The sequence below is a fragment of the Poecile atricapillus genome, chromosome 7 (assembly GCF_030490865.1).
Source record: "Poecile atricapillus isolate bPoeAtr1 chromosome 7, bPoeAtr1.hap1, whole genome shotgun sequence".
NCBI classification, from domain to species: domain Eukaryota; kingdom Metazoa; phylum Chordata; class Aves; order Passeriformes; family Paridae; genus Poecile; species Poecile atricapillus.
The window spans coordinates 32659859-32685596 of NC_081255.1; the positions used below are offsets into that span (position 1 = coordinate 32659859).

The 25738-nt window shown below is 50.0% G+C and overlaps 1 protein-coding gene across 5 annotated transcripts in view; it reads left to right on the forward strand.

The window, feature by feature from the left end:
• The first annotated feature begins 309 nt into the window (after positions 1–309).
• The window catches only part of DNAJC6 (DnaJ heat shock protein family (Hsp40) member C6), a 42774-nt gene continuing 17345 nt past the window's right edge, over positions 310–25738 (forward strand). For 2 of the 5 annotated variants that reach the window (XM_058842967.1, XM_058842968.1), the window contains exons 1-4: positions 8763–8943; positions 21635–21785; positions 22529–22578; positions 22675–22823. In XM_058842967.1, coding sequence (XP_058698950.1) covers positions 8763–8943; positions 21635–21785; positions 22529–22578; positions 22675–22823 — 531 coding nt within the window. Of the gene's footprint in view, positions 406–901; positions 1087–8762; positions 8944–21634; positions 21786–22528; positions 22579–22674; positions 22824–25738 lie in introns of those variants that run through there. The other 3 variants (XM_058842971.1, XM_058842970.1, XM_058842969.1) reach the window with 3 other exon arrangements.

Genomic DNA, 25738 nt, shown 5'->3' on the forward strand with positions numbered 1-25738 from the left:
AAATAAAGGGAAAGAAAAAAAAATAAAGGGAAAGAAAAAAAATTAAGAAAAAACCCCCAAAAAATAAGAAAAAAAATAAGAAAAAAAATAAAGGGAAAGAAAAAAAAATAAAAGAAAGAAAAAAATAAAGGGAAAGAAAAAAAATTAAGAAAAAAACCCCAAAAATCACAAAAGAAAAAATCAAAAACCCTGCTGAGGTTCACTCCGCAGACTCCAGATCCCACTCCAGGCCACATTTTAGGCGCTGTGATTTGGCTGCTCCATCCCCATCCTTCCCTGAGTGTCTGGAATCCCAAAAATAACCCGGGAGCAGCAGCGCCCCAGCCGGGCCGGCAGCGGCGGGCGGGACCCGGCAGCGCTCCCGCAGCCCCGGCAGCCTCAGCATGCTCGGCCCACAGCAGCAAGGTAAGGAAAAGCTTCCCGGAGCTGCTGGAAAACGAGGAGAGAAGCGAGAGAGAGAATATTTTTTTTTTATGGGGTTGTTTACGGTGCTGTTTGTGCTGAGTAATTGGGGGAGCGCACGGTGGTGTTGTCGGGATGAAGAGAATTCCATGGTTTGAGGATTATGTAATAGGGATGAGGGAAGGGAATGAACCCAAAAGCGCTCGGGAGGGCAGGGGAGGAGAGGAGCCGGGATTTGGGAATGTGCACTTGGGAATGGAGAGCTGGATAAAGCCGGGCTGTGTGATAAAGAGGAGCGCGGAGATCTCTTCTTGCACCCCAAAACTGCGGCTCCTGCTCTCAGGGCTGCCCGGGAGCTCCTGCGTGAAAAAGAAAAGGGATTTTGGGGTTTAAAGGAATAAGCGTGGCTCGTCCCCGCTGCAGGAGGGGGATTGGTGGAGATGGAAGCGCACAGGCGCTGCCATCCAATGCTGATCCCAGCCTTTCCCTGCCAATCCAGCGGGAAGCTGACCTTCAACCCTCCCCTCTCTGCTATGCCGGGGCCATCGCAGGGCTGCATTCCCTTTAAAAATCCTATTTGGGGCCAAAACCCGCCTCGAATCCGGAGGTAAATGCGGATTTCGCCCTGCCCCGGGCGGCTGCTCCGGGAGGGGACGGCGCTGCCGGGGCTCCCCACGGCTCCAGGTAGGTGTTGATCCATCCCCACGGCTGGAAAACAGCCCGGAATTCCCGCCCGGCTGCTGAATTTGTGCCTGTCATTATCGTGGTTTTGTTTTGGATACTGCCAGGGAAAGGAGGAGGAGGAGGAGGAGGAGGAGGAGGAAGGAGGAGAGGGAGAAAGAGGAGGAGGAGGAGGAGGAGGAGGGTGAGGAATGTTTTGGGCAAACCCTCAGGTCTGCAAACTCCCGACTTTATTCTCCCTCCGCAGCTGGACCAGGGCCTCCATCTTCTGCTATCCCTCCACCCGTGGATTTCTCTTAGTCATAGCCCCGAGGAAAGGGAAAAAAAAATAAATAAAAATCCAAATAAATCCCATCAAAGCAGCGCTGGGAGCGATTCCCTCGGCACAGGCGGCGTGACGGCAACACCGGTGCCTCTAAATTTAGCCAGCCGTGCCAAAACCGCCTGGTTTGCATCCCGGGATCGCTCCCGGCCCAGGGATGCAGCATTTTGGAGAGGCTGCAGCCCTTAAGAAGGCACCGGGGGTGTCCTTGAGCCGGGTTCTTGCCGATGTTGAATTGCTGAGCAAACTAATCCCAGCCGCAGCCTAATCCCGGGGCAGGTTTGGGGCAGGATTTGCTCCGATCCCTCCTGCTTTGATGAGTGGGAAAGGGAGATGATGATGGATGGGAGAGGTTGGTGGGCAAGAGGGGACCCGCAGGGGTTTGGGGTGGGAGTTGGGATGGTTGGGGTTGTGGTTTAGAGGTTGGAATTGCCCTTGGTGAGGGATTCAGGATTGTCAGCACAAGAGGGATGTGGCAAAGGATGCGACTCATCCATAGCAAACATCTGGTTCAAAGCAGGAGCTGCTCCTCTCCCAGAATCCCAAAATCATCCAGGTGGGAAAAGCCCTCTGAGATCTTCGGATCCAACCATTAACCCAGCTCTGCTGGAGCTCCAGGGATGTGGGGATGCTCCAGATGATGCTGGAAAGCACTAGAGCTGCCCACAAGATCCCAGATTTTTGGGAATGTGGCCTGGAAATTCCAGAATTCTGTGGATGGAGCAGGCAGAGATGCTGTAATTCCCATAAAAATTGGATTATAGATGTTCCTTCAGGGGTGCAGAAAGCAGCCGTGGGAAACTCTCCAATTAAAATGCCATAAATAAGAGTTCATTTTTTATATGAAATTATCAATAATTAATGGTTCCCACTAATATTACTACCATGTTAATTATTTACAAGAGGTTTAGTATTTTTTTACAATTTAAAATATTTTTGTACTAACTTAGAAACAGCATTTTATGAGCTCTTACTGCCCCAAAAGTGGATGAGGCCCTGTTTGATGGACACAAACAACATATGGGTTTCTTACTCTTGGATAACTCCTTGTCTTCAGCAGCCAGAAATAATGAGGTTGGGAATTGGTATCATTTGGATCCCTGAATTAAGGCTGGGAGAGGGAGAGATGGAGAATTTGGGGGTGCAGGTAAAATCAGGCAGGGACACTGTGACCAGGGGCAGGATTTGCTCCAAATCCTCTGAAACGGGACTTTTGCCACGCAGGAAAATTTGAATTTATTCCCTTTGCCAGGTCATGATTGGAAGCAAAAAAAGGAATTATCCTAAAAACCATTTGAATTCCTTTCCCAAGTAAGAGTTTTCATGGAAAGCTTTGCAGGAAGAGGCCAGCAGAAGTTTCTCTGTGAAGGGTGGGATGCACCAGGCTCTCCCTCCCATTCCCTCCTGGAATTCCTTTCCCACCCTGCCAGCTTTGGGAAGGTTTTTAACCCTCTCAGAGCACAGGTGAATGATTTCAGAGCTGAGGCAGCACCCTGGGGCTCCGTGTCCGCAGGGTTTTCCATGGATTGGTGTCCTGAGGGCTCCCCAGGAGCTGCTCCCAGCTGGGTGAGGCTGAGGAAGCCGCAGGACACGGAGCTGCAGGGGGGGTTTGGTTCCTGTCCTGGTGGAAATGACACCGGGAGAAGGTGAGGGACAATCCCAGCCTGATCCCTGCCCGGCTCCATGGGGGTGGGATGTCCCCAAGGATGTCCCCAAGGATGTCCCCAAGGATGTCCCCAGGGATGTCCCCAGGGATGTTCCCAAAGATGTCCCCAAGGATGTCCCCAAGGATGTCCCCAAGGATGTCCCCAAAGATGTCCTCAAAGATGTCCCCAAAGATGTCCCCAAGGATGTCCTCAAAGATGTCCCCAAGGATGTTCCCAAAGATGTCCCCAAGGATGTTCCCAAAGATGTTCCCAAAGATGTCCCCAGAGATGTCCCCAAGGATGTTCCCAAAGATGTTCCCAAAGATGTCCCCAAGGATGTTCCCAAAGATGTTCCCAAAGATGTCCCCAAGGATGTCCCCAAGGATGTCCCCAAGGATGTTCCCAAAGATGTCCCCAAAGATGTCCCCAAGGATGTCCCCAAGGATGTTCCCAAAGATGTCCCCAAGGATGTCCCCAAGGATGTTCCCAAGGATGTCCCCAAGGATGTCCCCAAGGATGTCCCCAAGCTGCTGGCTCCTGCACTGCTGGATTTTCATCCAAAGCCATGGAATTCTGGAATGGTTTGGGTTGGAAGGGCCTAAAGCCCATCCAGTGCCACCCCTGCCGTGGCAGGGACAGCTCCCACTGTCCCAGGCTGCTCCAGCCTGGCCTTGGGCACCTCCAGGGATCCAGGGACAGCCCCAGCTGCTCTGGGCACCCTGTGCCAGCCAGAATCCACTCCCACACCAGCTCTGTCCCTTGAGCAATATCCCAAAGCTCAGAGCAGCACATGGATTAAAACCGGGATCTGGGACAGAGTCTGTGGAAGTGGTGATCATTTCTAAACCTGAACCCAAACTGCCTCAGTCAGGGCTGATGCAGGACCCATAAATCACCATAAGCTGAGGAAAACACAATTTTAAAATATTTTATATCAGCCAGAGTAACAAAGCTTTAATAATATCGTTTTTCCTGCTAGTTTTAAGTAAAAACCTAAATTCTGGTGGAAGGTAGAACCACATTAACAGGGTTGTGTTGTTTCTGGCCAACTTTCCTGAGCTACCAGACCCTTCTGTATCTCCCTGCCCTAAAAATCCACCCAGGATATCCAGGAACACATCATTCCCCCTCACCCCATCCATCCTGGAGTCAGGGGATGGCAGGGGGTGGCACGATTTCCCTCTGTTTTTGTGGAAAATCTGATTTTCCTGAGGGGTCCTTGCTCAGAGCTACCTGAGGGTCACGACCTGCCCATTTCCATGGATTTCTCTGCTGCTGGACCTGACCCTGAGCTCAGCAGCTGCAGCTGATGCAAGCCCACGATGACATTTGGTTGTATAATTTTTCCTCCCTGTTTTCCCCACCAGCCATTTTCCAGTGCAGACAACACCCAATGCCCAGATTTTCCTCAGGATTTAACCACTTACAGTGAATGGGAAATGATGAATAAACAGCAGTCAGGCCACAAAATATCTGATTTTCACCAAAATACCTGATGGTGAATGGCTGTGCAGCCTCTGATTTTCCCAACATTTTGCAGGCTGGGGACTTCCTGAGCCAGCATTTCCTATTTAATGGCCTCTTATAGATCCACTTCCCATCCCTTTCTCCTCTTTCTTTGTGAACCATGGACATTTTTAGCAGCTCCAGCAGCCCTTGGCAGGCAGCTCTGCAGCTCAGCCTTGCTGAGGAGCCAGGCAAAGCCTTGAATACTCCAAAACCGAGTCCTGGGCTGGGATGAGTAAATCGTGGATCATCCCTGACAGCTTTTTAACAAGACTGAAAGGCAAGAAATAAAAGATGTGCTGAGGCAGCAGTGTAGTTCATGGGTGTGTTCTCACAGGGAGGAAAGGATGGGGGGGAAAAAACATATTGAGAGTCGAATATTTGTCACATCCTTCATCATCCTAAGTGTCCATCTGAGAGGGAACACTCCAGCTGCCAGCCAGGCCCTGGGAGTTGGGCTGCCTTCCACTGCAGCAAAGGCTCAAGGATTCTTCAGCTGAAGGTTAAATCGAGTTTAATGATTAAACCCAGCCCAAATCATCTCAGAACCCTCTTTGGTTTTTCTTTAGAGATGAACAAGACAGGCAGAGCCAGTTTGGAAGTTCCTGCATGTTGAGGGGGTTAAGAAGGGCTTGGATTATTTGATACCCCTCTCTCCAGTGGGATCCCCACAAACCATCCCAGTTTTTGCCTGGAACATCACATCCCACACTGGGAATGTGCTTTGCTGCCTGAGGAGGCACCGCTCGCTCCAGGCAGGGACACAGCATTCCCTGATCCAGAGGAAGGATCCACACATCCATCCCTGACTCCAAACCCCGCTCCTTTATCCCAGCACGAGTCTGGGAGCTGCTCTGAGATGGAATTGCTGGCTCTGAACCCACATCCTGGGCTGGATTTGCTGCCACATTCCCAGAGCAGCTCCTGGAGAAGGGGAATGAGAGGGCAGGAAGGGGATCCCTGTCCTGCAGGTCACTGCTGGGAGCTGGCCCTGCCCTGGGAGATGATCTTGGAGGTCTCTCCAAGCCCAAACCATTCCAGGATTCTGGGATTTGGTGGCTCCACACCTGGGCTCGGCCACACCTCCCCCTTGTGCAGGGGGAGTTCAGCATTCCCAGGGGAGAAACTTGGGAACAAACGCTTGGAATGGGCAGTTTTAAAGGTATTAAATTAATTTTCAAGCTCTATTAGCAATTCTAACAACAGTTCTCATTTAATTGTGCTCCTGAGGAACTCGAGGTGTGATATTTCACCTGAGCTGTTGAGCTGATGGGAGGAGAGGTGCAGAAAATGGAATTGCACCTCACTCCAGTTGGGGTTGATTACAGCTACAAAGAGAGACTTTACCCAGGAGAGGCTGCAGCCCAGACAGAGAAAAACAGCCAGAGGTTGGCAAATCAATTTTTTCCAAGGTCAGGAATGGGGAGTTTGTATCTCTTGAGGCTTGAGCAACACAAAATCCTCCTTAGCATGTCCTTAACACCTCCCCAGCCCTGGTGGCCCCTGCCAGCCTCACCCCTCAGCCAGGGCACCTCAGATCTGCCCCTGCTCAATAAAGAAATGTTTCTGAGGGGCTCATTCCCTCCTTCTTCCTTTCCACTTTTGAAAATCATGTGCAATTCAAAGTTATTTGGTTTTGGTTGGGGTTTTTTTTTGTTGTTGTTACAGCATTTTTTCTGCTGTAGCTCTCCAAAAATCAGAGAAACCACGTGGCTCTGCTTTATCCCAGCTTACAGGGAGGAGGGAGGGAGAAGGGAATGTTATTTTAAATGTTCTTTTCAGATAAACTTCCCACTGGATGGGTGCAGCTTCACCTGAACCCCACAGGATTCCCTAATCCCATCTCCTGGTGTTTGTACAAGCAAGGCTGGGACTCTGGGGTTGTTTCCTCTGCCCCAGGATCCTCTGGAGTGGCTGCTCTGTCCCTTTGTGCTTTCAGAACCCCCTTTTTCCAGGCTGGAGCTCCAGGCTGGGGTGGTGATTCCTCTGTGATCCCCCAAAAGCTCGGACAAGGAAAGGAATTAATTACAGATTCAACAAGGAGGAGCAATTGTAATTTTTTTCCCCACAAAAAAAAAAGAAACAAGTTGAGGCAGACAGGCCTTGGCTGGCCAGCAGTGAGGGAGTGGCTGCTGGATCGAGGATTTGGGATTTGCTCCAAGATGAGCCTCTGGAGCTGATGGATGCTCCATCATGATGGGTTTTAGGTTCCTCAGCTCAGCCCCTCCAGAGCAGAAGGGTTTGAGCACTCCTGGAAATGTCACAGAGCCTCCTCCTCCTGTTCTGATGTGTTTGGGCTTTACCTGAGCAAGGAAAACAAACGAAAATTCACCTCCACCCCCACAAATTCCCCATTTTTATCCCAGAGCACAGGAATTGTTTTATCCTGGACTGCCTAGGAGAGGCTGATGGGTGTGATCCCCAGTAAAGAGCATGGAATCCTGGAATGGCTTGGGTTGGAAAGCACCTTCAAAACCATCTTCTTCCAGCTCTCTGCCATGGGCAGGACACCTCCCAGCAGCCCAGGTAGCTCAGAATACACAAAATGGCTCAGAAAATGTGTTTATTTTTAATTTTATTAACTTGCTGCTTGTTGGTGGCAAGAGGGAGGGGCCCATCCCTGCTGGCCTGTGTTGCAATCCATGAATTTCCCCACACAGACCAAAGTATGGAAGGGACAGAAAACACAACCCCAACCTTGAGTTCAAGCTGTTCCTGCTGCTGACAGGGAGCTGCTCATGTCAGCTCAGTTCATTTTTGGTTTGCTGCCTGTAAATCTGATTTTTTTTTTTCTTTTTTTCCCGGGGAAATTCTGGGTCACAGATGTACCTTGCCTGCTCCGTGCCACGAAATCTCAGGGGTTACATAAACAATAGCACATGACAAGGTATGGCTGGAGCAGATGTCTGCTGCCCTGGAGTGCTCAGCAGGAAATTTCAGCCAGGTGCCAGAGATATTTCAAGGCTTGGGTGTTGCTACACAAGTGGTTGGAATGAGAGGATCCCAGAATTATTTGGGTTGGGAGGGAACTCAGAGTTCATACAGTCCCAGCCCTTGCCATGGCAGGGACACCTTTCCCCATCCCAGGGCTCCCAGCCCTGCCCAGCCTTGTTGTCATTGCTTTAGGACCAAAACTGGGCTATTTCTCGAGCAGAGCTTTCCTTTCTGCAAGAGATCAAAGGCATGCTCACGGCTGTTTGCTAGGCCTTCCTTTCACCTTTACTTTTCCTTAAATTACAAAGAAATCCACTTAGGAGACTTTAATAGCGCCCATTTCCTTTGGAGCATCCCTGGGTTCCTCTGCTGCGCGCAAAATGAAATTACCACGTGCAAGCCCTGCCTGAAAACCGCATCTGAGCAAGGCACAGCTCATCACTTGCTCAGGGCCACGCTCTGGCTCGGTCCAGACTCTGTTTTCATGGGAACAGCTAAAAACAGATGGGTGACAACAACAGGAATGGCTTTAGCAGCCTGGCGGCACAGGCCGGGGCTCGGGATGCTGGTGCCTCACCCCAGCAGGATCCAGCTGCCGGGATCCCCCCGGATCCACAGCCGGCGGCCCAGGGATGCTCCTCAGGATTTTGGGGAGCGCTCTGTCCCCCCTGCTCCCGCAGGCTGCGGAAGGCGCTGACCTTGGGAAGGATCGCGCCTTCCTCTGCAGCGGCACCGAGAGCTCGGTGTCACAAGGAGAGGGAAGGAAAACGGGGAAGGAAAACGGGGAAGGAAAACGGGGAAGGAAAGCGGGGAAGGAAAACGGGGAAGGAAAATGGGGAAGGAAAACGGGGAAGGAAAGCGGGGAAGGAAAGCGGGGAAGGAAAATGGGGAAGGAAAACGGGGAAGGAAAGCGGGGAAGGAAAGCGGGGAAGGAAAGCGGGGAAGGAAAGCGGGGAAGGAAAGCGGGGAAGGAAAATGGGGAAGGAAAGCGGGGAAGGAAAGCGGGGAAGGAAAATGGGGAAGGAAAGCGGAGCAGGAAAGCGGAGCAGGAAAGCGGAGCAGGAAAGCGGAGCAGGAAAGCGGCGCTCTGGGCTGAGCCCAGCAGCTCCTGGCGGGAGCTTCCGGCGGTGCGGGGGGACGGCCCCGCTCCCGGCCCGCCCTTCCCCTCCCCGAGGGGCGGCCGGAGCGCTCGCCCTGCCCTCCCTCCATCCCTCCATCCCTCCCTCCCTCCCTCCCGCGGCGCCGGAGCCGCTCGCCAGCCCGGCTCGCCCATGAGCCTGCTCGGGAATTACCGCAAGAAGCCCGGCGGTGACGGCTATGAATCCTTGCAGCTCGTGGACAGCGGCGCTGAGCGCGGCGGGGCCGGCGCGGGGCCGGCGCGGAGCCCCGGGCGGCAGCAGCAGCAGCAGCAGCCGCAGCCCCGCGGTCACGGCAGCACCATGGACAGCTCAGGTACGGCGGGGCGGGGGCTGGCGACTCACCGGGAGGGCTCGGTGGCCCCGGGGACAACAATAGCGGCCCTTTTGTCCGGGCGCGCCGGGATGGAGAGGGCTCGGTGCCGGCTCCTGCTCGCCCTCCGCGCCGAGAGATAAAGCGTGGAAAGCATGAGGTAAAATGGATGGAGCGCTCTGGGGTCTTTGCTTGAATTCTCACAATTGTCCTGAGTTTTTTTGGGTTTTTTTTTTTTTTTCTGGTTTTTTTTTCATCCTCCCGCTCCTCCCTTTCCTCTAAAAGGCACTCATCAAAGTGAGTTGGATTAATTCTGATGGATGATGCGCTGCGCGCACCATTTTTTTTTTTTAATCAGGGAGTAAAGGACCAGATGGTCTTTATGGCTGGTAATGGGATAGAGAGCTCTTCACCTCGAAAGGTTGGAATTTGCCTGGGTAACCAGGAATGGAGAGGGGCCGTGCTCTGAAGGGATCCCTGTGGTTCTGGTTCCTTACCTGTGCCCATCTCCGGGAGCACCCAGAGCCCTTGCAGGGAACTTCTGGAGGCCGGACTGGAGCAGGGAAACACCCCGGGGGTTTGGAGGGAGCAGGCTGGTCTTGCAGCATGGAATCACGGAATCATGGAGCGGTTTGGGTTGGAAAGGACCTTAAATCTCATCCCGTTCCAAACCTCTGCCGTGGCAGGGACACCTCCCACTGTCCCAGGCTGCTCCAGCCTGGCCTTGGGCGCTGCCAGGGATCCAGGGGCAGCCCCAGCTGCTCTGGGCACCCTGTGCCAGGGCCTGCCCACCCTCCCAGAGAACAATTCCTTCTGGAAATCTGACCTAAATTTCCCCTCTTTCAGTCTGAACCCTTTTTTCCTTGTCCCATCACTGTAATTCCCAATGAAAACACCAGAGCTGTTCCATGAAAGGCAGGGCTGGACCAGAGGCACCACGAGCACTTCAGATACAGCATTTTGTTTAACCTGGTTAACCTCTTTCTGAGGGAAAAAACCCCCAATGATCCATGGCTGGCCTTGAGCAGGGAGAGCCTTATCCTTGATTTTTATTTTTTTATGATGTAACAAAAATCTTAAAATCCTGGAATGGTTTGGGATGAAGGGACCTTGAAACTCATCCAGTGCCACCCTCTGTCATGGGCAGGGACACCTCCCACCATCCCAGGCTGCTCCCAGCCCTGTCCAGCCTCCCTGAACATTTTCAGTCATATTTTCCTCTTCCCTTTTGCCATCTGAATTTGTTTCTTTTAGGCTGCTGTTTGTTTTCCTACAACTTTTTTTTTTTTTTTTTTATTTTTACTCCCAAACTTCAGAAACGTCTCTGAAATTTGCTGCTCCAACATCTCTGCTGCAATTGCTCATAATCACAGGCTGTGCCAGCAGCTCCTTACTCGCAGTGGGCTGCTGTGTTAGAGTGATTTGGGTTTTTACAGCTGCTGGGATGCTGCAGGCAGGTTAATATCTATCATCAAGGCCATTATCTGGATGGATTTCCTGGCAGGACAGGGACCAGAGGTGGAATGGGAGGTGGTGGTGGTGGCACCCAGGTGTGGGCAGGTGCTGGGGCTCCTCTCCAGCCTCACCCTGGGCTAGAATTTGAGTGCAGCTCAATTTGGTTTGCTGGTTTTGCTGAGCAAAAAAAAAAACCCCAAACAACTCTGCCCATGGACAGCCAGACAATGCCTTTATTTACAGGTTTTCTGCAATATTCAGCCATTTCCACTCTGCAGCTACTCTGATTCTAGCCCAGAGCATTAAATTGTATTAATGGCCTCTACCAGTTTCCAGGATGTTCTTCCCAATCACATGGGCTGGATCAAGGGCTGGCTCTGGGATTTGGGAGCTGATTTTTTAAGGGATCTGTCTCAGCCAGAGTTTTGTTTCAGCTCCCTCTCACTGCCTGGGTTTTACAGGTGCTCTGAACAACACACCTGGCACTTGAGCAGCAAAAAACCTCAGGTCTTAATGTGGCCCTTGCATTCTATTTATAGGATGTATATATATTTAGTAACCTCTTTATTTAATAAGGGCTGTTTGGTGGTTGTTCCAAAACAAAATTGAAAAGATTTCTGTGTTGAGTGTGATGTTCCAAACCTGAACTCCACACTTTTATCTCTCTTGTACATCTGAGCACTTCAGGCTGATAAATTCCTAATTTCTCCCAGCTCACTGCAAAGACATTTTTCTTTGCCAACTATGAAATTACAACAGCTTAAAGAACCAAATCCACCCCTCAGGTGTGCTTGTGATTCCGAGTGATTTGGTAATTGAAGTTGCTCCTGAATTGGGGGACATGATTTATCTTTCATGCAGGCTGCAGATGGATAATTTGGGACAAGGATTAGGGAGCAGTGTAAGACACAGACAGGAAAATAAGGTGGTTGGGGTTTTGGCTTAATAGGAGCAAGGAAAAAAACCACCACCACCTTTTGTGCATGTTTTGTTGGGTTTTTTGTTTGTTTTTTTAATAGGAAAAAAAAATAAATATTTCGGGCTCCTCCCAATGATGTCAAAGTTGAAACTCCCAAAGTGGGCAGTGGCTGAGGATAATTCAGTTGGGAAAAATAATTCCTCAGGGAGGAGAAGGGTGGGGAAAAATCCATCTCAGGGAAAAGAGATGGGTTTTGGTGGGACAGGGCGATCTCTTCTCTGTGAAATTCAGTGTCAGACCCTGAAGGTGAAATCCTTGAGGTTCCCTGGCCATATCCAAGCTTCCTTCTTTTATTTCCCCCTGATTTTAAATGATGGTTTCCTGTGGGGCAGAGCAGCTGCTGTTTGAACAGTCTGCATGGACAGCCCAGTGCCACCAGTGCTGGGGGACACGGGGACACTGGTTTGTCTGTCTGGTGGGGAGCTGGACAATCCTGGAATCATCCAGTCTGGAGAAGTTCTCTCAGATGATCCAGTCCAACCATTCCCAGCACTGCCCCATGTCCCCAAGTGCCACATCCACAGGGATTTTAAACCCTTCCAGGCATGGGGACTCCACCTCTGTCCTGGGCTGGAAAACCCTTTCTGGGAAGAAATTTTCCCCAAATATCCAATCTAAACATCCTCTGGTGTAACTTAGGGCCTTTCCCTCTCCTCCTGTCCCTGTTCCTGGGAGCAGATCCCAAATCCCCCCGGCTGTCCCCTCCTGCCAGGGACTTGTGCAGAGCCAGAAATTCCCCCTGAGCCTCCTTTGCTCCAGGCTGAGCTTTCCCAGCTCCCTCAGGGATTCTCCGGCCCTTTCCCAGCTCCCTCAGGGATTCTCCAGCCCCTTCCCGGCTCCCTCAGGGATTCTCCAGCCCCTTCCCAGCTCCCTCAGGGATTCTCCAGCCCATTCCCAGCTCCCTCAGGGATTCTCCAGCCCCTTCCCAGCCCTTTTCCCTTCCCTGGACACGCTCCAGCCCCTCCAAATCCTTGTCATGAGGGTCCCAAAAGTGCCCCCAGGACTGGGGGACTGGGACAGGCAGGGCCCTGCTCCTGCTGCCACATCTCTGGGTGCAGGTAAAGACCATTTCCAATGAAGCTAAAAAGCTGAACAATTAAACCTTTCTCTTCTTTCCCCTCATACTGGATTTCTTCTGCACCTGGGTGTAGGAAAATGCCCATTGCTCTGTGGAATATTTGTGTGTGGGTTCCTAGTGAGCAATTCCACATTGGATGGGTGAGGATTTGTGCTGAAGGCAAACCACTTGCAATTTTGGGGCAAATTGCTGCTGCTTTCACTAACGGGGCTGTGTTTGCTGTCACCAGCTCCCATGAGCTGAGGAATTGAGCTCCTGTTTGGTTTTTCTATTAATTTCCTTAAACTAATGCGAAGTATTGGATCCTCAAGCATCCTCTCTTAATGCAGATTTACAGCCTCATAAACACCTTCCTGCAAGGAAAATAATCAGTGGTTGCAGCTTTGCTTGAACTCCCAAGTGCTTCTGATTATTGGCTTAATATTTTTTTGGGGGCTGGCGTTGCTTGAAGTGAAGAGAGAAAAGAAGCAAAAGCCTGGAACCAGAAGCACAGGGTGGTGCTGGAGGGCAGGAGCTCCTCATGGATGGAAGGGAGCTGGCACAGAGGGGCTCCAAGGGGCTTTCTGAATCCTGAACAGAATCCTGGAATGGTTTGGGTTAGACCTTAAAGCCCAGCCATTCCCACCCCAGCCATGGCAGGGACAGCTCCCACTGTCCCAGGCTGCTCCAAACCCATCCAGCCTGGCCTTGGGCACTGCCAGGGATCCAGGGACAGCCACAGCTGCTCTGGGAATTCTATTCCAGCCCTTTTCCACCCTCCCAGCCAGGAATTCCTTCCCAATATCCATCTAAATCTATCCATTTCCAGCTTAAAGCCATTCCCTGTGTCCTGTCCCTCCATCCCTTGTCCCCAGTCCCTCTCCAGCTCTCCTGGAGCCCCTTCAGGCCCTGCAAGGGGCTCTGAGCTCTCCCTGGAGCTTCTCCTCTCCAGGTGAGCACCCCCAGCTCTCCCAGCCTGGCTCCAGAGGGGCTCCAGCCCTGGAGCAGCTCCGGGGCTCCTCTGGACCGTGCCAGGCACAGGGATGGGAGATCCCAGTCCCGGGAATTTCTGTGAAGGATCAGCTCCAGTCTCTGTGTTCGTGTTACCCGCCGGCTCCTCCCGCAAACACCCTGAGCTTGGGATGGAGGTTTGGAAATGTCTGAAGGGAGGTTCAAAGAGAGACCTGAGCTGAACCTCCCAGGACACAAAACACCACGAGTCCAAAAACCAGATTCCAAAGGAGCATCTACTCAGAGCTGCTTCTGTCTCTTCCTTTTTAAGTTGCTGCAAGTGCTCACCAGATGAGAACCAGGCAGGGAAGAAGCCAATTGATTTGGGTTTTTGCTGTGGCATTCAATTCTGCTTTCTTAGCAGCTGGCTGAGCGTTGAAAGAAGAGGTTCTAGGAAATAAGATGCAAAAGTAACAGCAAGGATAGTTGTTATGAAAAGAAAAAAAAAAACCCTTTCTGTGCTATTTTGTGGTGTTTATAATCTAGATAAGATAGAAAAGAGCTTTTCAACAGTTGGGGCATAGACTTGTGCTCTGTGCTTCCTCAGGTGGGGTAACCACGAAGGAAAAACGTCCGAAAGAAACCACAAAATGGGTGAAATTGAGATTTCTTGAACCATTTTACACTCACAAACACAACATCTTGTGCTCTGGTGATTCCTTTTCACTGAGTCAGAAGAGAGACATCTCCATGTCACTGGCACGGGGACAAAGGCCTGGCCTGACAATGTTGTCCTGTGTTCCCCTCTCGCTGCGTTTTCAAACGGGGAGGTTCTGTTTAATGACTCCTTTGTTTGGTTGGTGTGTTTTGGACACTTGAATGATTTGGTGTTGGCAGGAGTCTTGTCTTTTTTTAGTTGTTTTGACAGGGAGGAGAAGCAGAGAGAATGTCGATCAAGTTCAAAGACAGATTTCGTGCTCCGTGCTGGTGGCTCAGGGTCGGGCCTCGCCTGCAGGATGAGTTTTATGAGGGGAAAATTTTAACAAATTAAACAAATGAGGCGGGTTCTGGGTGCTAATTCCCTCCCTCCCTTCTCAATATTCCTATTCTGCTAAAAAAACAGAGTAAAACCTCCTCTTTGTGGAAATCCTCCACATTTTTGGTGCAAGTTGCTTTCTTTAGTTTCCATTTCTCAAACAAAAGCAGAAATACCTTAATTCTTCAACTTCCCATGAAGCTGATGTTTATTCATTCAACTTTCCATGAGCATCCTCAAACGAACCTTTGGATAAAAAGCCTTGGGCTCATGCAATGTTAGCTCTGGAATTTTATCCCAGCAAAGCACAAAAAGAGGTTCTTGAGCTTCTCTACTCTGAAGTTTCCTGCCAGAGGCTCTGAGTGCTTCCCACAGGAGGTCAGAATTATGGAATTGCTCATTTTATTCTATGATTTTTATTATATGAATTTTATTATATGAATTTTATGGAAAAGCCCTCTCAGGCCATCCAGTCCTTCATCTCCCCAAGTGCCTCATCCACATGGCTTTTAAATCCTTCCAGGGATGTCTTTGCCAGGCCTGGACAACACTTTTGGGGAAGAAATTATCCCAATATCCAACCTAAAGCTCCTTCCTAAAGTTTTGAGGCATTTTCCATCTTTTCCAGGCCTGGATGGAGCAGCAGCAGCTCCTTGCTGGAAAGCTGCAGTTAAAAAAAGACCCAAACAAGAATCTCATAAGCAACAACTCCCTGCTTGAATAAATTGTTGAAGAAACCTTGATGCTGGAGATGTTTCTGTGCCTTATGATTGTCTGCTGAGGAGTGAAATATTCTGGTTTTGCCCTTTGGATGAGGGCCTGGAGTGACAGGAGAAGGGGGAATATCTGGAATATCCCAGAGGGCAGGGTTAGATGGGATACTGGGAAGGAATTCCTCCCTGCAAAGTGGGGAGACCCTGGAATAGAATTCCCAGATGAGCTGTGGCTGCCCCTGGACCCCTGGAATTGTCCCAGGATGGGGCTTGGAGCAGCCTGGGATGGTGGAAGTGTCAGGACGAGTGAAATTTGGGTTTGAGGGTCTCAGCACTGGTTTTATCCAATGATCAGAGCCCCTTCTGCTGCTGCTGTCCTGCAGCTCTGCTCTGCACATGCTTTGCTGCTTATTTTTATGGAATAACACTTCAAGATATCCGTGCTCAGCCTCGTAAGGAACCTGACTCTACCAGGAATCTGGGACAGTGGAGGAGGAGGAGGCGACAGATGGGACTGGTGGCAAAAATTAGGTAAAAAATAATCAGTGTTCAGGGTCTGTGTGAGTCTGAGGAAGTTCCCAAGTACCTTCTGCAGGTTTTCCATGTGAAAATCACTGTTTTAGTTGCCTGTGCTGGTGGTGATTTCTCTCCCAAACCATCACCCAGTGACTGTTAAAACATTGATGTTGCTCTGACACTTGGGCTGTGTCTGATCCGGGACAGGGGGCCAGTGCCTGTAACAGCACCGGTGCTTTAGTCTTGGTTTAAATGTGGCAAAGCTCAGCTCTGCAGATGTTTGGGTCTCAGGATGTGATTTTGTGCCCTTAAAACATAATCAGAAGCAGAGAATCACGGGTGATTTGGGGTGGGAGGGGTTTAAAGCCCATCTCAATCCCATGGGCAGGGACATTCTACCAGCCCAGGCTGTTCCAAGCCCAGGCCCTCAGAGCTCTCCACTCCTGATTCTCCCTGGGTGCAGAGATTTGCTTTGAGCAGCTCCTGGCCAGGCACAGTTCAATCCCTCCTTGGAATCCTCTGCAAGATGGAATGTGGGGAACAGCAGGAGCTGGGAATGCTGAGGGTACCCAGGGATGTGGATTCTCTGCTGTGCCTGGGTGGGTCCCAGCACCCCTCCATCCACCATAAACCCTTTTAACCCTCTCACTGGAGGAATTTCTGCTCCAGGGCTGCTCCTCCAGCCACTTCCAAGCCAAAGGAAAGCCCATCAGGATGACCTGGAGTTGTAGCAGCCTGGCTTTCCTCAAAGGCTGGTGGGGAAGCACGTCCCACACGAGGCAGGCTTTGCTGGCAGTGGAGAACGTGAGCTGTGCTGCTCCTTCTCTGGCTGCTGGGGGGGAGAGGCACAAAAAACAGCTTTTTTTTTTGCTGAGTGTTCTTTAAAAACAATCCAGGCTTTGTTGCTGGAGCCACAACAAGAGCAGCTCGGCTCCTTTCAGTGTGGGGAACTTTAAAAGGGCGTTTCTGCCCAGCCACAGGGCAGCCTCCTCCTTTATTTTAGGGGGTAAAACAAGCAAAACCCCTTATTTCCCCCCAAAAAATACTTTGTGGGGAAGAGGAAGGCTGCAAAAAGCAGATAAAACCATCTAGAAATGGGGAATTTGGGACACAAACACAGGAACAAACAAATTTTTTCCCATTGTAGTGCCAGGCTCTTGTGGTACCACTGGAAGAGAATTCAGAGGGGATTTAATATTTTTTTTTGGGAAGGTGGGAGATGAAGCTTTAATGCTTTTCTGAGTGGAATGGAGAGCTGGAATGAGATGCTCTTTCAGATCCCAAACCATTCTGTGATTCCATGACGAGGAACAGGGAATATTTTGATATTTCCTCACTCCACCCCTAACAAAAGCACAGGCAGCAGCTCCCTGAGCAAAAAAAAAACCCTCATTTGACACTGAAGATACTGTCACACAAAATCTGGGCAGACTGAGGGAAACTTGCTTCCTTTCCCATGGTTTAATGTCTGTTTTTTGTCTGCCCTTCCCAGGCAAAAAGGGTCTGTTCACTCCTGAGTAACCTGGGAAAGGCAGCACTTCTCTGCTGAGCCTCGATTTTCAGGCATCTTCCTTCCACCTCTTCTCTCTCAGGCTCAGAGTTGCTTCATCAGCATAAATATTCTGACTGGCAGGGTCTTAAATGCCTTTTAAATGCTGGCTGCTTTCCCCCTGGGCTCTCTGGAGAGCTGGAATTCAGGCCCTGTGCTTGGGAGGGTTTGTGGCTTGTCTGGGGGGGGCTGCTCAGGGACTTCCCCAGGCAGATGAGGCCTCCAGCAGTGCAGATTTTTGCAGGAAAATCTTCCAAATCTGGAATTCCAGCAGCCAGCACCTCCCTCAGTTGGTGGCAGGGTGTGACCCTCTGTTGTTGGTCACTCTGGGAGATCTCTGGGGCTGAAATGTCACCTTCACTCAAGGTCACACCTGTTCCATCCACCCATTTCTGCCTCCAAACCCCCAGATTTAAAGCAGGATTGCTGTAAATGTCTTTGTTTTTGAGAATAAGCACAAACACTGCTTGTGGCACTGCAGGGGACAGCAGGAGGGGGCATTTCCCTTCTGGATTTGTGGTTTCTTTCCCTGGGTAGGAATTGGTTTCCTGGCCTGCCTAATCCAGACATGGTTGGTTCTGCCACCCTCAGCACATCCCTCTGAGCTCCCCCAGGTCACTGTTCTCTTCCAAAGCTCTCTCTGCCTTGAGAGAAGAAGTTCTCCTGCGCATCCTTCTCCTGATCCTCTGTAAAATTAGCACTTCAGTGCTTTAATTAAGATTTCCACACTTCTCCAGCTCCCATCCTGTTCACCAGCAGGCTGGTGCTGCCAGCAGGGGCTCCTTCAGCTGAAATCTCACTGCTGAGGATGAAGCACGGCAGGAACGCTCCTACCTGACATGTCTGGCTTTTGGAAGGAGGTGCAGGAGCTTGCTGCTGTCTTTGGTTTTTCCTTTTCACTCTCTGCATCTCCCTGAAAGGAGGTTGTGGGCAGCTGGGGTCGGTCTCTTTTTTCCAGGCAGCAAGTGGCAGAATGAGATGAGACATCCTCAAGCTGCACTGAGGGAAATTTAGGTTGGATATTAGGAAAAAGAGTGATAAAGTACTGGAATTGTCTGCCCAGGGAGGTGGTGGGGTCACCATCCCTGGATGTGTTTAAAAAAGGATTGGATGTGGTGCTCGGTGCCGTGGTTTAGGTGAGGGGTTGGACTCCATGGTCGTGGAGGTTTCTCCCAGCCTGGTGATGCTGTGGTTGGTGACTGCTGCAGGTTTATTCTGAACACAGAATGCTCCAGCCTGGCCTTGGACACTTCCAGGGAGCCCCAGCTGCTCTGGGAATTCCATCCCAGGGCCTGCCCACCCTGCCAGGGAACAATTCCTGCCCAAGATCCCATCCAGCCCTGCCCTCTGGCACTGGAAGCTGTTTCTTCCTCTTCCATCCTTTCTGATTCTCTGCCTTAGGGGACACAGGAAACTTGGAATTGATTCCTGCTGCTTCTCTTAGAAATCCAGTGAAAGTCTCGTTCTCTGTTTCTCCTCTTGTCTCCACTTTTTAAATCTTCAGATTGATTTCTAAAGATTTTAAGTTTTCCATACTCTCAGAGCCCTTCTGTTGCTCTCCTACAGCATTTCCAGCTGTAAGATTTTGCCCAGTGCTGTTGAACCTCTGATCCTTTGTCCCTTTTTCCCTGTTCCAAGGTACCACTTTTCTGCCTTCCTTTCTTTTAAAAGCTGACCTGCAGAACCAAAAGTCCCTTTTGAACATCTCCTCCTTCCACCCCTGGCTCTTCCAGCACAGAATAACATGAAAACAAACTTTTTGAGGGGAGATCAAACACTGATTCCATGCTTGGAAGCCAACAAACTTCTTTGATTTTCTCCTTTCTCTTTTTTCTTTCTTTTTTTTTTTTTTTTTTTTTTTTAAATTTTTCCTTTTAAAATCATACTCACAGAAAGTTTGGCAATAGGAATATTCCTGTGCCTCGAGGAGGCATCTTGTGTTCTGAAGAGTGTAGAGGAGAGGTGGCCTCCAATTTTACCAGTCTAGGACCTGGATCAGGCGCTTGTGGATCAGAGGAGCATCACTTTCCCAAAGGAATCTCCAGATTTATGGATAGCTCAGCATGGGGGCTGCATTTGCAGTTAAATTATCATTTTATCATGGAATTGTAGAACAGTTTGGGTTGGACATCCCATGGCAGCTGGGAGGGTTTTCATGAAGGGGAAATCCCCGTGAGGGCTGTCCCAGGGGGAAGGGAGAGTCTTTTCCTCACTCCTGAGGAGTTGTGAGAAGGAAATCTGCTGGATGCTGAAGAGCTGATCTTGCTTTGAGCTGGGCTGAGAGGTGAAGGAGCTTAGAACCATGGAATGGCTTTGGTTGGAAGGGACCTTAAAGATCACGGAATCCCAGAATTAATTCAGTTGGAAAAGCCCTCCCAGACCATTGAGCTGTGCCTGATCCTCACCTTGTCACTCAGGAAGGCCTGGACACCTCCGGGGATGGGGATCCAACCCTCCCTGGGCAGTGCCAGAGCCTGGCCCCCCTTTCCATGGGGAAATTCCTGCTGCTGCCCACCCTGAGCTCCCCTGGCCCAGCCTGGGGCCATTCCCTCTCCTCCTGTCCCTGTTCCTGGGAGCAGATCCCAAATCCCCCCGGCTGTCCCCTCCTGCCAGGGACTTGTGTAGAGCCAGAAATTCCCCCTGAGCCTCCTTTGCTCCAGGCTGAGCTTTCCCAGCTCCCTCAGGGATTCTCCAGCCCCTTCCCGGCTCCCTCAGGGATTCTCCAGCCCCTTCCCAGCTCCCTCAGGGATTCTCCAGCCCCTTCCCAGCTCCCTCAGGGATTCTCCAGCCCCTTCCCAGCTCCCTCAGGGATTCTCCAGCCCCTTCCCAGCTCCATTCCCTTCCCTGGACCTGCTCCGACCCCTCTGTGTCCTTCTTGTCCTGAGTGGTTCAGAACTGGCCACAGCCCTTGAGAGCCCAGCATGGCGAGAATCCCTTCCCTGCTCCTGCTGCCACCCAATTCCTGCCCCAGCCCAGGTGCCACCGGCCTCTTGGCACACCTGGGCACACCTGGGCACACCTGGGCACACCTGGGCACACCTGGCTGATGTTCAGTTCCAACCCCCAGTTTTGATCTTTTCCCGTGTTGTCCTTGCTGTGCTGAGACTGAACATTCAACCTACACACAGTGCTGAGAGTTCTGAGCCCAGCTGGCAGGAATGAGCCATCCCTCATCCCTGGAAAATCATGGCTTTGAGGGGGAAAACCACTTTTCCTCATGCTCATGGCTGTTACTTGCAAGTAAAAACTTTATAAAAGAAAGGCCTTGTAAAATTAGGCCTTGCTACTCTAGCTAAGCTAGCCTGTTAAACTCCCAAAATAAAAGAATTATAACAATCAGTTTGCATAATGATCTATTTTTACAAGGAAACAGTTTGCACCTACAAAATAAAAAGTCTACCCCATAAGAATCCATAAAGAAAAAATGTAAACTGTCTAAAAAGAGAAAAGTTTAATAGCCACACACACTAACTGTTGTCATTTAGTCATTGATTAGTGAACTACATTTCACTGGACTGCTAGCCAATTCAATCCAAACCTTTCAATACCATCTGAAAATGATGTGCAATAAAAATTCAACTATTCCACACAAAGAAACAACAGCAACAGAATCACCAGGGCTGGAAGAGAACTCCAAGATCATTGAGTCCAGCCCAGCCCTGACACAACTAAACCATGGCACCCAGTAACACATCCAGGCTTTTTATAATATATCCAGGGATGGTGACTCCACCACCTCCCCAGGCAGAACATTCCAGTGTTTTATTATTCTATCCATGAAAATCTTTTCTCTAAGATCCAACCCCTATTTCCATGGTGCAGCTCGAGGCTGTGTCCTCTCATTCTCAGTCACAGAATCACAGAATCACGAGGTTGGAAGAGACCTCCAAGATCATCGAGTCCAACCCAGCCCTGACACCACAACCAGACCATGGCACCCAGTGCCACATCCAGATCTTTCCATAAACACATCCAGGGATGGTGACTCCACCACCTCCCCAGGCAGAACATTCCAGTGTTTTATTATTCTATCCATGAAAATCTTTTCTCTAAGATCCAACCTGTATTTCCATGGTGCAGCTCGAGGCTGTGTCCTCTCGTTCTGTCAGTGCCTGGAGAAGGAGCCCGACCCCAGCTGCCCAAAATCTCCTTCCAGGAGCTGTGGAGAGCGATGAGGTCACCCCTGAGTCTCCTTTTCTCCAGGCTGAACACCCCCAGCTCCCTCAGTTGTTCCTCACAGGGGTTCCAGACCCTTCACCAGCCTCGTTGCCTCCTCTGGACGCGCTCGATGTCCTTCCCAAAGCGAGGGGCCAGACCTGGATGAGTCTCAGCTCACTCCTGTCCCCACCGAGGGGATGTGTTTGGGGTGGGCAGAGCAGAGGGTGCTGGGGGTTTGTTCCAAACCGGTGACGTTGGCTTTGCTTTCGTTGCGTTGAAGGTGCCTCGTCACCAGACATGGAGTCCAGCTACGGGGGAGGCCTGCTGGACATGGTGAAAGGAGGAGCAGGGAGGCTCTTCAGCAACCTGAAGGACAACCTGAAGGACACCCTGAAGGACACCTCCTCCAAGGTCATGCAGTCTGTTGCCAGGTACAGCGCACCCAAAGCAGGAAAAAGCAGGAGAGAGAGTCCCACTGAACCAGCACGGATTGAGGGAGGAGCGGAAAAGCCCAAATGATTTATTTGGTTCTGTCTCATAATTGGGGTTTGGCCTCAAGGAAGGGGGGAAAACTAAAGGAAAACAATGTAAACTTCCCAGTGAGCATCAGCACCCTGAAATCTGGGAAATCCCTGTGAAAAGCAGAGCACCTGCTCTCCAATTCCTGGAGGATTCCCTGGGGGATGCTTCTAGTGAACCTCCACCTGAATATTTGCTTTGTCGCTGGTGTTGATGCCTCTCTTTGCTGTGCTTGCTGGTGTCCCCACCCCTAAATCCACCTTGGAATGGAAGCTTTGGAATGAGGTGACTTTGCTCTGGGGACTCTCCTGGTGTTGTCCCCTGTGCCCAGCTCCAAGGGACAGGAGGCTACAAGAATTTAAGGAAATTTAATGCAAGACCCCAGAGGGATTGATGGATCTGCAAAGTTCAAACTGCTGGAGATTTCTCCTGGAAACTGGCGCTGAAAATTAATGACAAAAGGGAAAAGGGACCTTTTTTGCAGGTTTTGCATCCAGTTAATTGCATGTGGCGAGGGGGAGGCTGGGTCACTGTCTGCACCTTAAGAATTCATTTTAAGATGATTTTTCCTTGCTTGATAGGTAGATTTTTCTGGGCAAACAGTGCTAATGTGCTGCTAAAGTGCCTAAATTCTGTCTCCTGCTTTGTCTCTTAGTTACACCAAGGGAGAGCTGGATATTTCCTACATTACCTCAAGGATCATAGGTAAGCACTGCTCCGTGGAGAAACACAGCCTGTCACATGCCAAACCCCACAAATCCATGAAGCCCCACTCATCCTGGCCTCTCCTTGCTTTCCCAGTGATGTCTTTTCCTGCTGAAGGCGTGGAGCTGGGATTCAGGAACCACATCGAGGATGTCAGGACGTTCCTGGATTCCAGGCACCCCGACCACTACACCGTGTTCAACTTGTCACCCAAATATTATCGCAGTGCCAAGTTCCACAACAGGGTGAGTGCCTTCCATGGGGGAAATTCCTTAGGGAAAGGGGCAGCAGCTCCTGCTGTATCCACAATTTCAGGTGCTTTAGGAGTTAGAGGTGTTTTTAAGCTTCTGGGGTGGGTTTACAGGGATGAAAGAGCTGGAAAGTTCAGGGATAATGTTGGTGTGAGGAGCCTGGGCTGCAGAGAAATAAAGAATAAAACAGAGTTTTATCTCCTACAGAGTGTTGGAGCTGCTGAAGGGAAAGAATAAAATGAAAAGCCTTTGGAAGAAATTACCAATAGAAGGAGGGAGATGATTTTCTTGCAGATGGGCTTTAATCAAGCAGGAAAGGCATGGGATGGAAATGGGATCTGAGGGGCATTGGGGCTCTTGTGACTTTAAAAAGGGACCTGAACCTCCTGGCCCAGTTTCCCTCTCTAAAAGCAGAGCAGCATCAGGAGCACTGCGAGGCTCTGCTTCATGAATGGCTTTTAGAGGAAATCTCTATCAAATGCTGCTGCTGAAATGCAAGATTAGATTTAATCTTTCCAAAAACTTCCTGTTCTTTCCCTCTCCCACAAGGGAGTGCTGTGTTTTGGTGTTGTGGTTTTTTTTTTAAATTTCTAGCTTTTTGGTACTTTCAACCCAAAAAGGCAGCAGCAGTTGCCAGGCTTAACCCTCAGTCAGGGTAAATGAATCTAATCTAAGCCTAATTTAGTTTTAATTTGAGGTGTAGGTGAATTTATCTTCAGAAATTCTGATCACCAGAAACCACTCACTGACACCTGAAGCAAATTTCTCTGTGGCCATCAGCAACCAGACTTCAAAGAGGAGTAAATGAAGGGAAGACTAATTAAGAGATATTAAGAGCTCTGAATCCTCAGTCTTGATTGATTTTGGTGCGTCACTGATGCTGTTGTGGGTGGAGAAAGATTTGTCTACTTGTGAAAGCTCAGCATTAAAGATCTATTGCTGTGTGAGCTGGCCATAATTCCTGAATCCTGGGAATTATCTCCCACCCTGCCCAACACCTCAACAAGTGACTTTAAATGTCACTCTCAAAGGACAGCTCAGTGCTTTGGAGCCATTGCCTTGACTCACACAGGAAGAAAATAAAAAATTATCTTTTAATAGAATATTTTGTTTTTAAAAAAACATTAATTTAAGAAGAAATGTTTTCATAATATTTTTTAAAAAATTATTATTTTAATAAAATATCGTGTTTTCAGTTTATGGGCTGGGAATTCTTGATTCCAAGTATTTTTCATGAGAAAGAAGTGTAAACAACACAATACATGAAATAATTCCCAGGCTGAGCTTTATATATCTTACAAAAAATACTGAAGGGCTCTGAAGGAGGTGAAATCCCAGTGAGTTTTCTGCTGGGATGAGGATGTCAGAGGGGCTGCAATGCGATACACACTTGTTCTTTGGCAGGAAAAGCTTTGGAATTCCTGCTTTCTTTAAAACTTTCTGCTCCTCAGACCAAAGTAGGTCACTGTGCTGCGTGGTGCTGCAGGAGGGAGGTGAATCCATGTCCTGCTGGGCCATTTTCCTGCCTGGGTGTGGATGAGGGGCTCAGCAAGCCCCAGGTGCCCAGGAGAGGGGACTGCGAGGGTGCTGAGCCACTGGAAAAGCTTTTCCAGAGATGATGAGGCTGCCCCAAACCTGGGAGTGTGCAAGGATGGAGCTGGGAGCACGCTGGGATGGTGGGAGGTGGCAGGGTGGGAACAAAATGAGCTTTAAAGGGAGAGGAGAGGAGGAGAGGAGACTCGAGGAGAGGAGACTCGAGGAGAGGAGAGGAGAGGAGAGGAGAGGAGAGGAGAGGAGAGGAGAGGAGAGGAGAGGAGAGGAGAGGAGAGGAGAGGAGAGGAGAGGAGAGGAGAGGAGAGGAGAGGAGAGGAGAGGAGAGGAGAGGAGAGGAGAGGAGAGGAGAGGAGAGGAGAGGAGAGGAGAGGAGAGGAGAGGAGAGGAGAGGAGAGGAGAGGAGAGCTCCTGTTGCCCTGAGAGCAGCTTCCAAACACAGAACTCAAATCTAGCACTAAACAAACCCAAACTTCAAAGCCCCTCACGGGTCACATTCCTGGCAGTTGCTGCCCTGCTGCTAAAACCAAACAAGTGCTGAATTCCCAGAGCTGGAGAATTCCAGTTGCTTTTTCCCCAAGGTTGTCTGTGCTGAGTGCTGGTGAGGTTCTGTTTGATAGAAACACCAAGCACACATTTCATTTCCTAATTGCAAACCATCAGGCAGATGTGTAATTAGAGGCAATGTAAATATGTAATTATGGACTGGTGGGAAATGTATATTATTTACCAGAGAAGTGATAATAGCTTTTCCAGATGCGTGGCAGGGAGGTCTGCTCAGAAGATTGTCAGGGGAAGGGTCACTGTAGGAATTCTAACAGGGAAAATCAAAGATGTACAACAGAAGGAATGAAACAAACTCTGGAGACAGGAGAAGGTGAAGAGGGTAAATAGGGAATGGTCACTCCCTGCTCCCCAAACACTGAGCACTGTTTGATTTGTTTTGTGGCTCCTACAACACAAAGCCACTTTCACTCACAGCAGGATATTCTGGAGGCCAAAACTTTCACAGATCTAAAAAGCAATCAGACAAATATCTCATTTGCTGGAATTTGCCATCTTGGTCTGTCCCTGCATCCCACGGGAGCCTTTGGGATCCCTGCTGGACACGGCACGGCCTGGCAGGGCTCTGGTTGGAATCCTGGTGCCTCTTTCTGCTCCAAGATGTTGTGCAGGTGTCAGACAGAACCTTGAGTGCAAGTTTTATAAAACCTGGAGCATTTCCTTCCTCTGAGAGATGAAACAGTTCTGGGGATCATGTGGCTGTTTAAGAACATCTGGGCAAATCATCTCCTTCCTCCCCTGTTCCCATTAAGCAGCAGCCAAATGTCAGCTGAGAGAGAGAGAGAGAGAGAGGG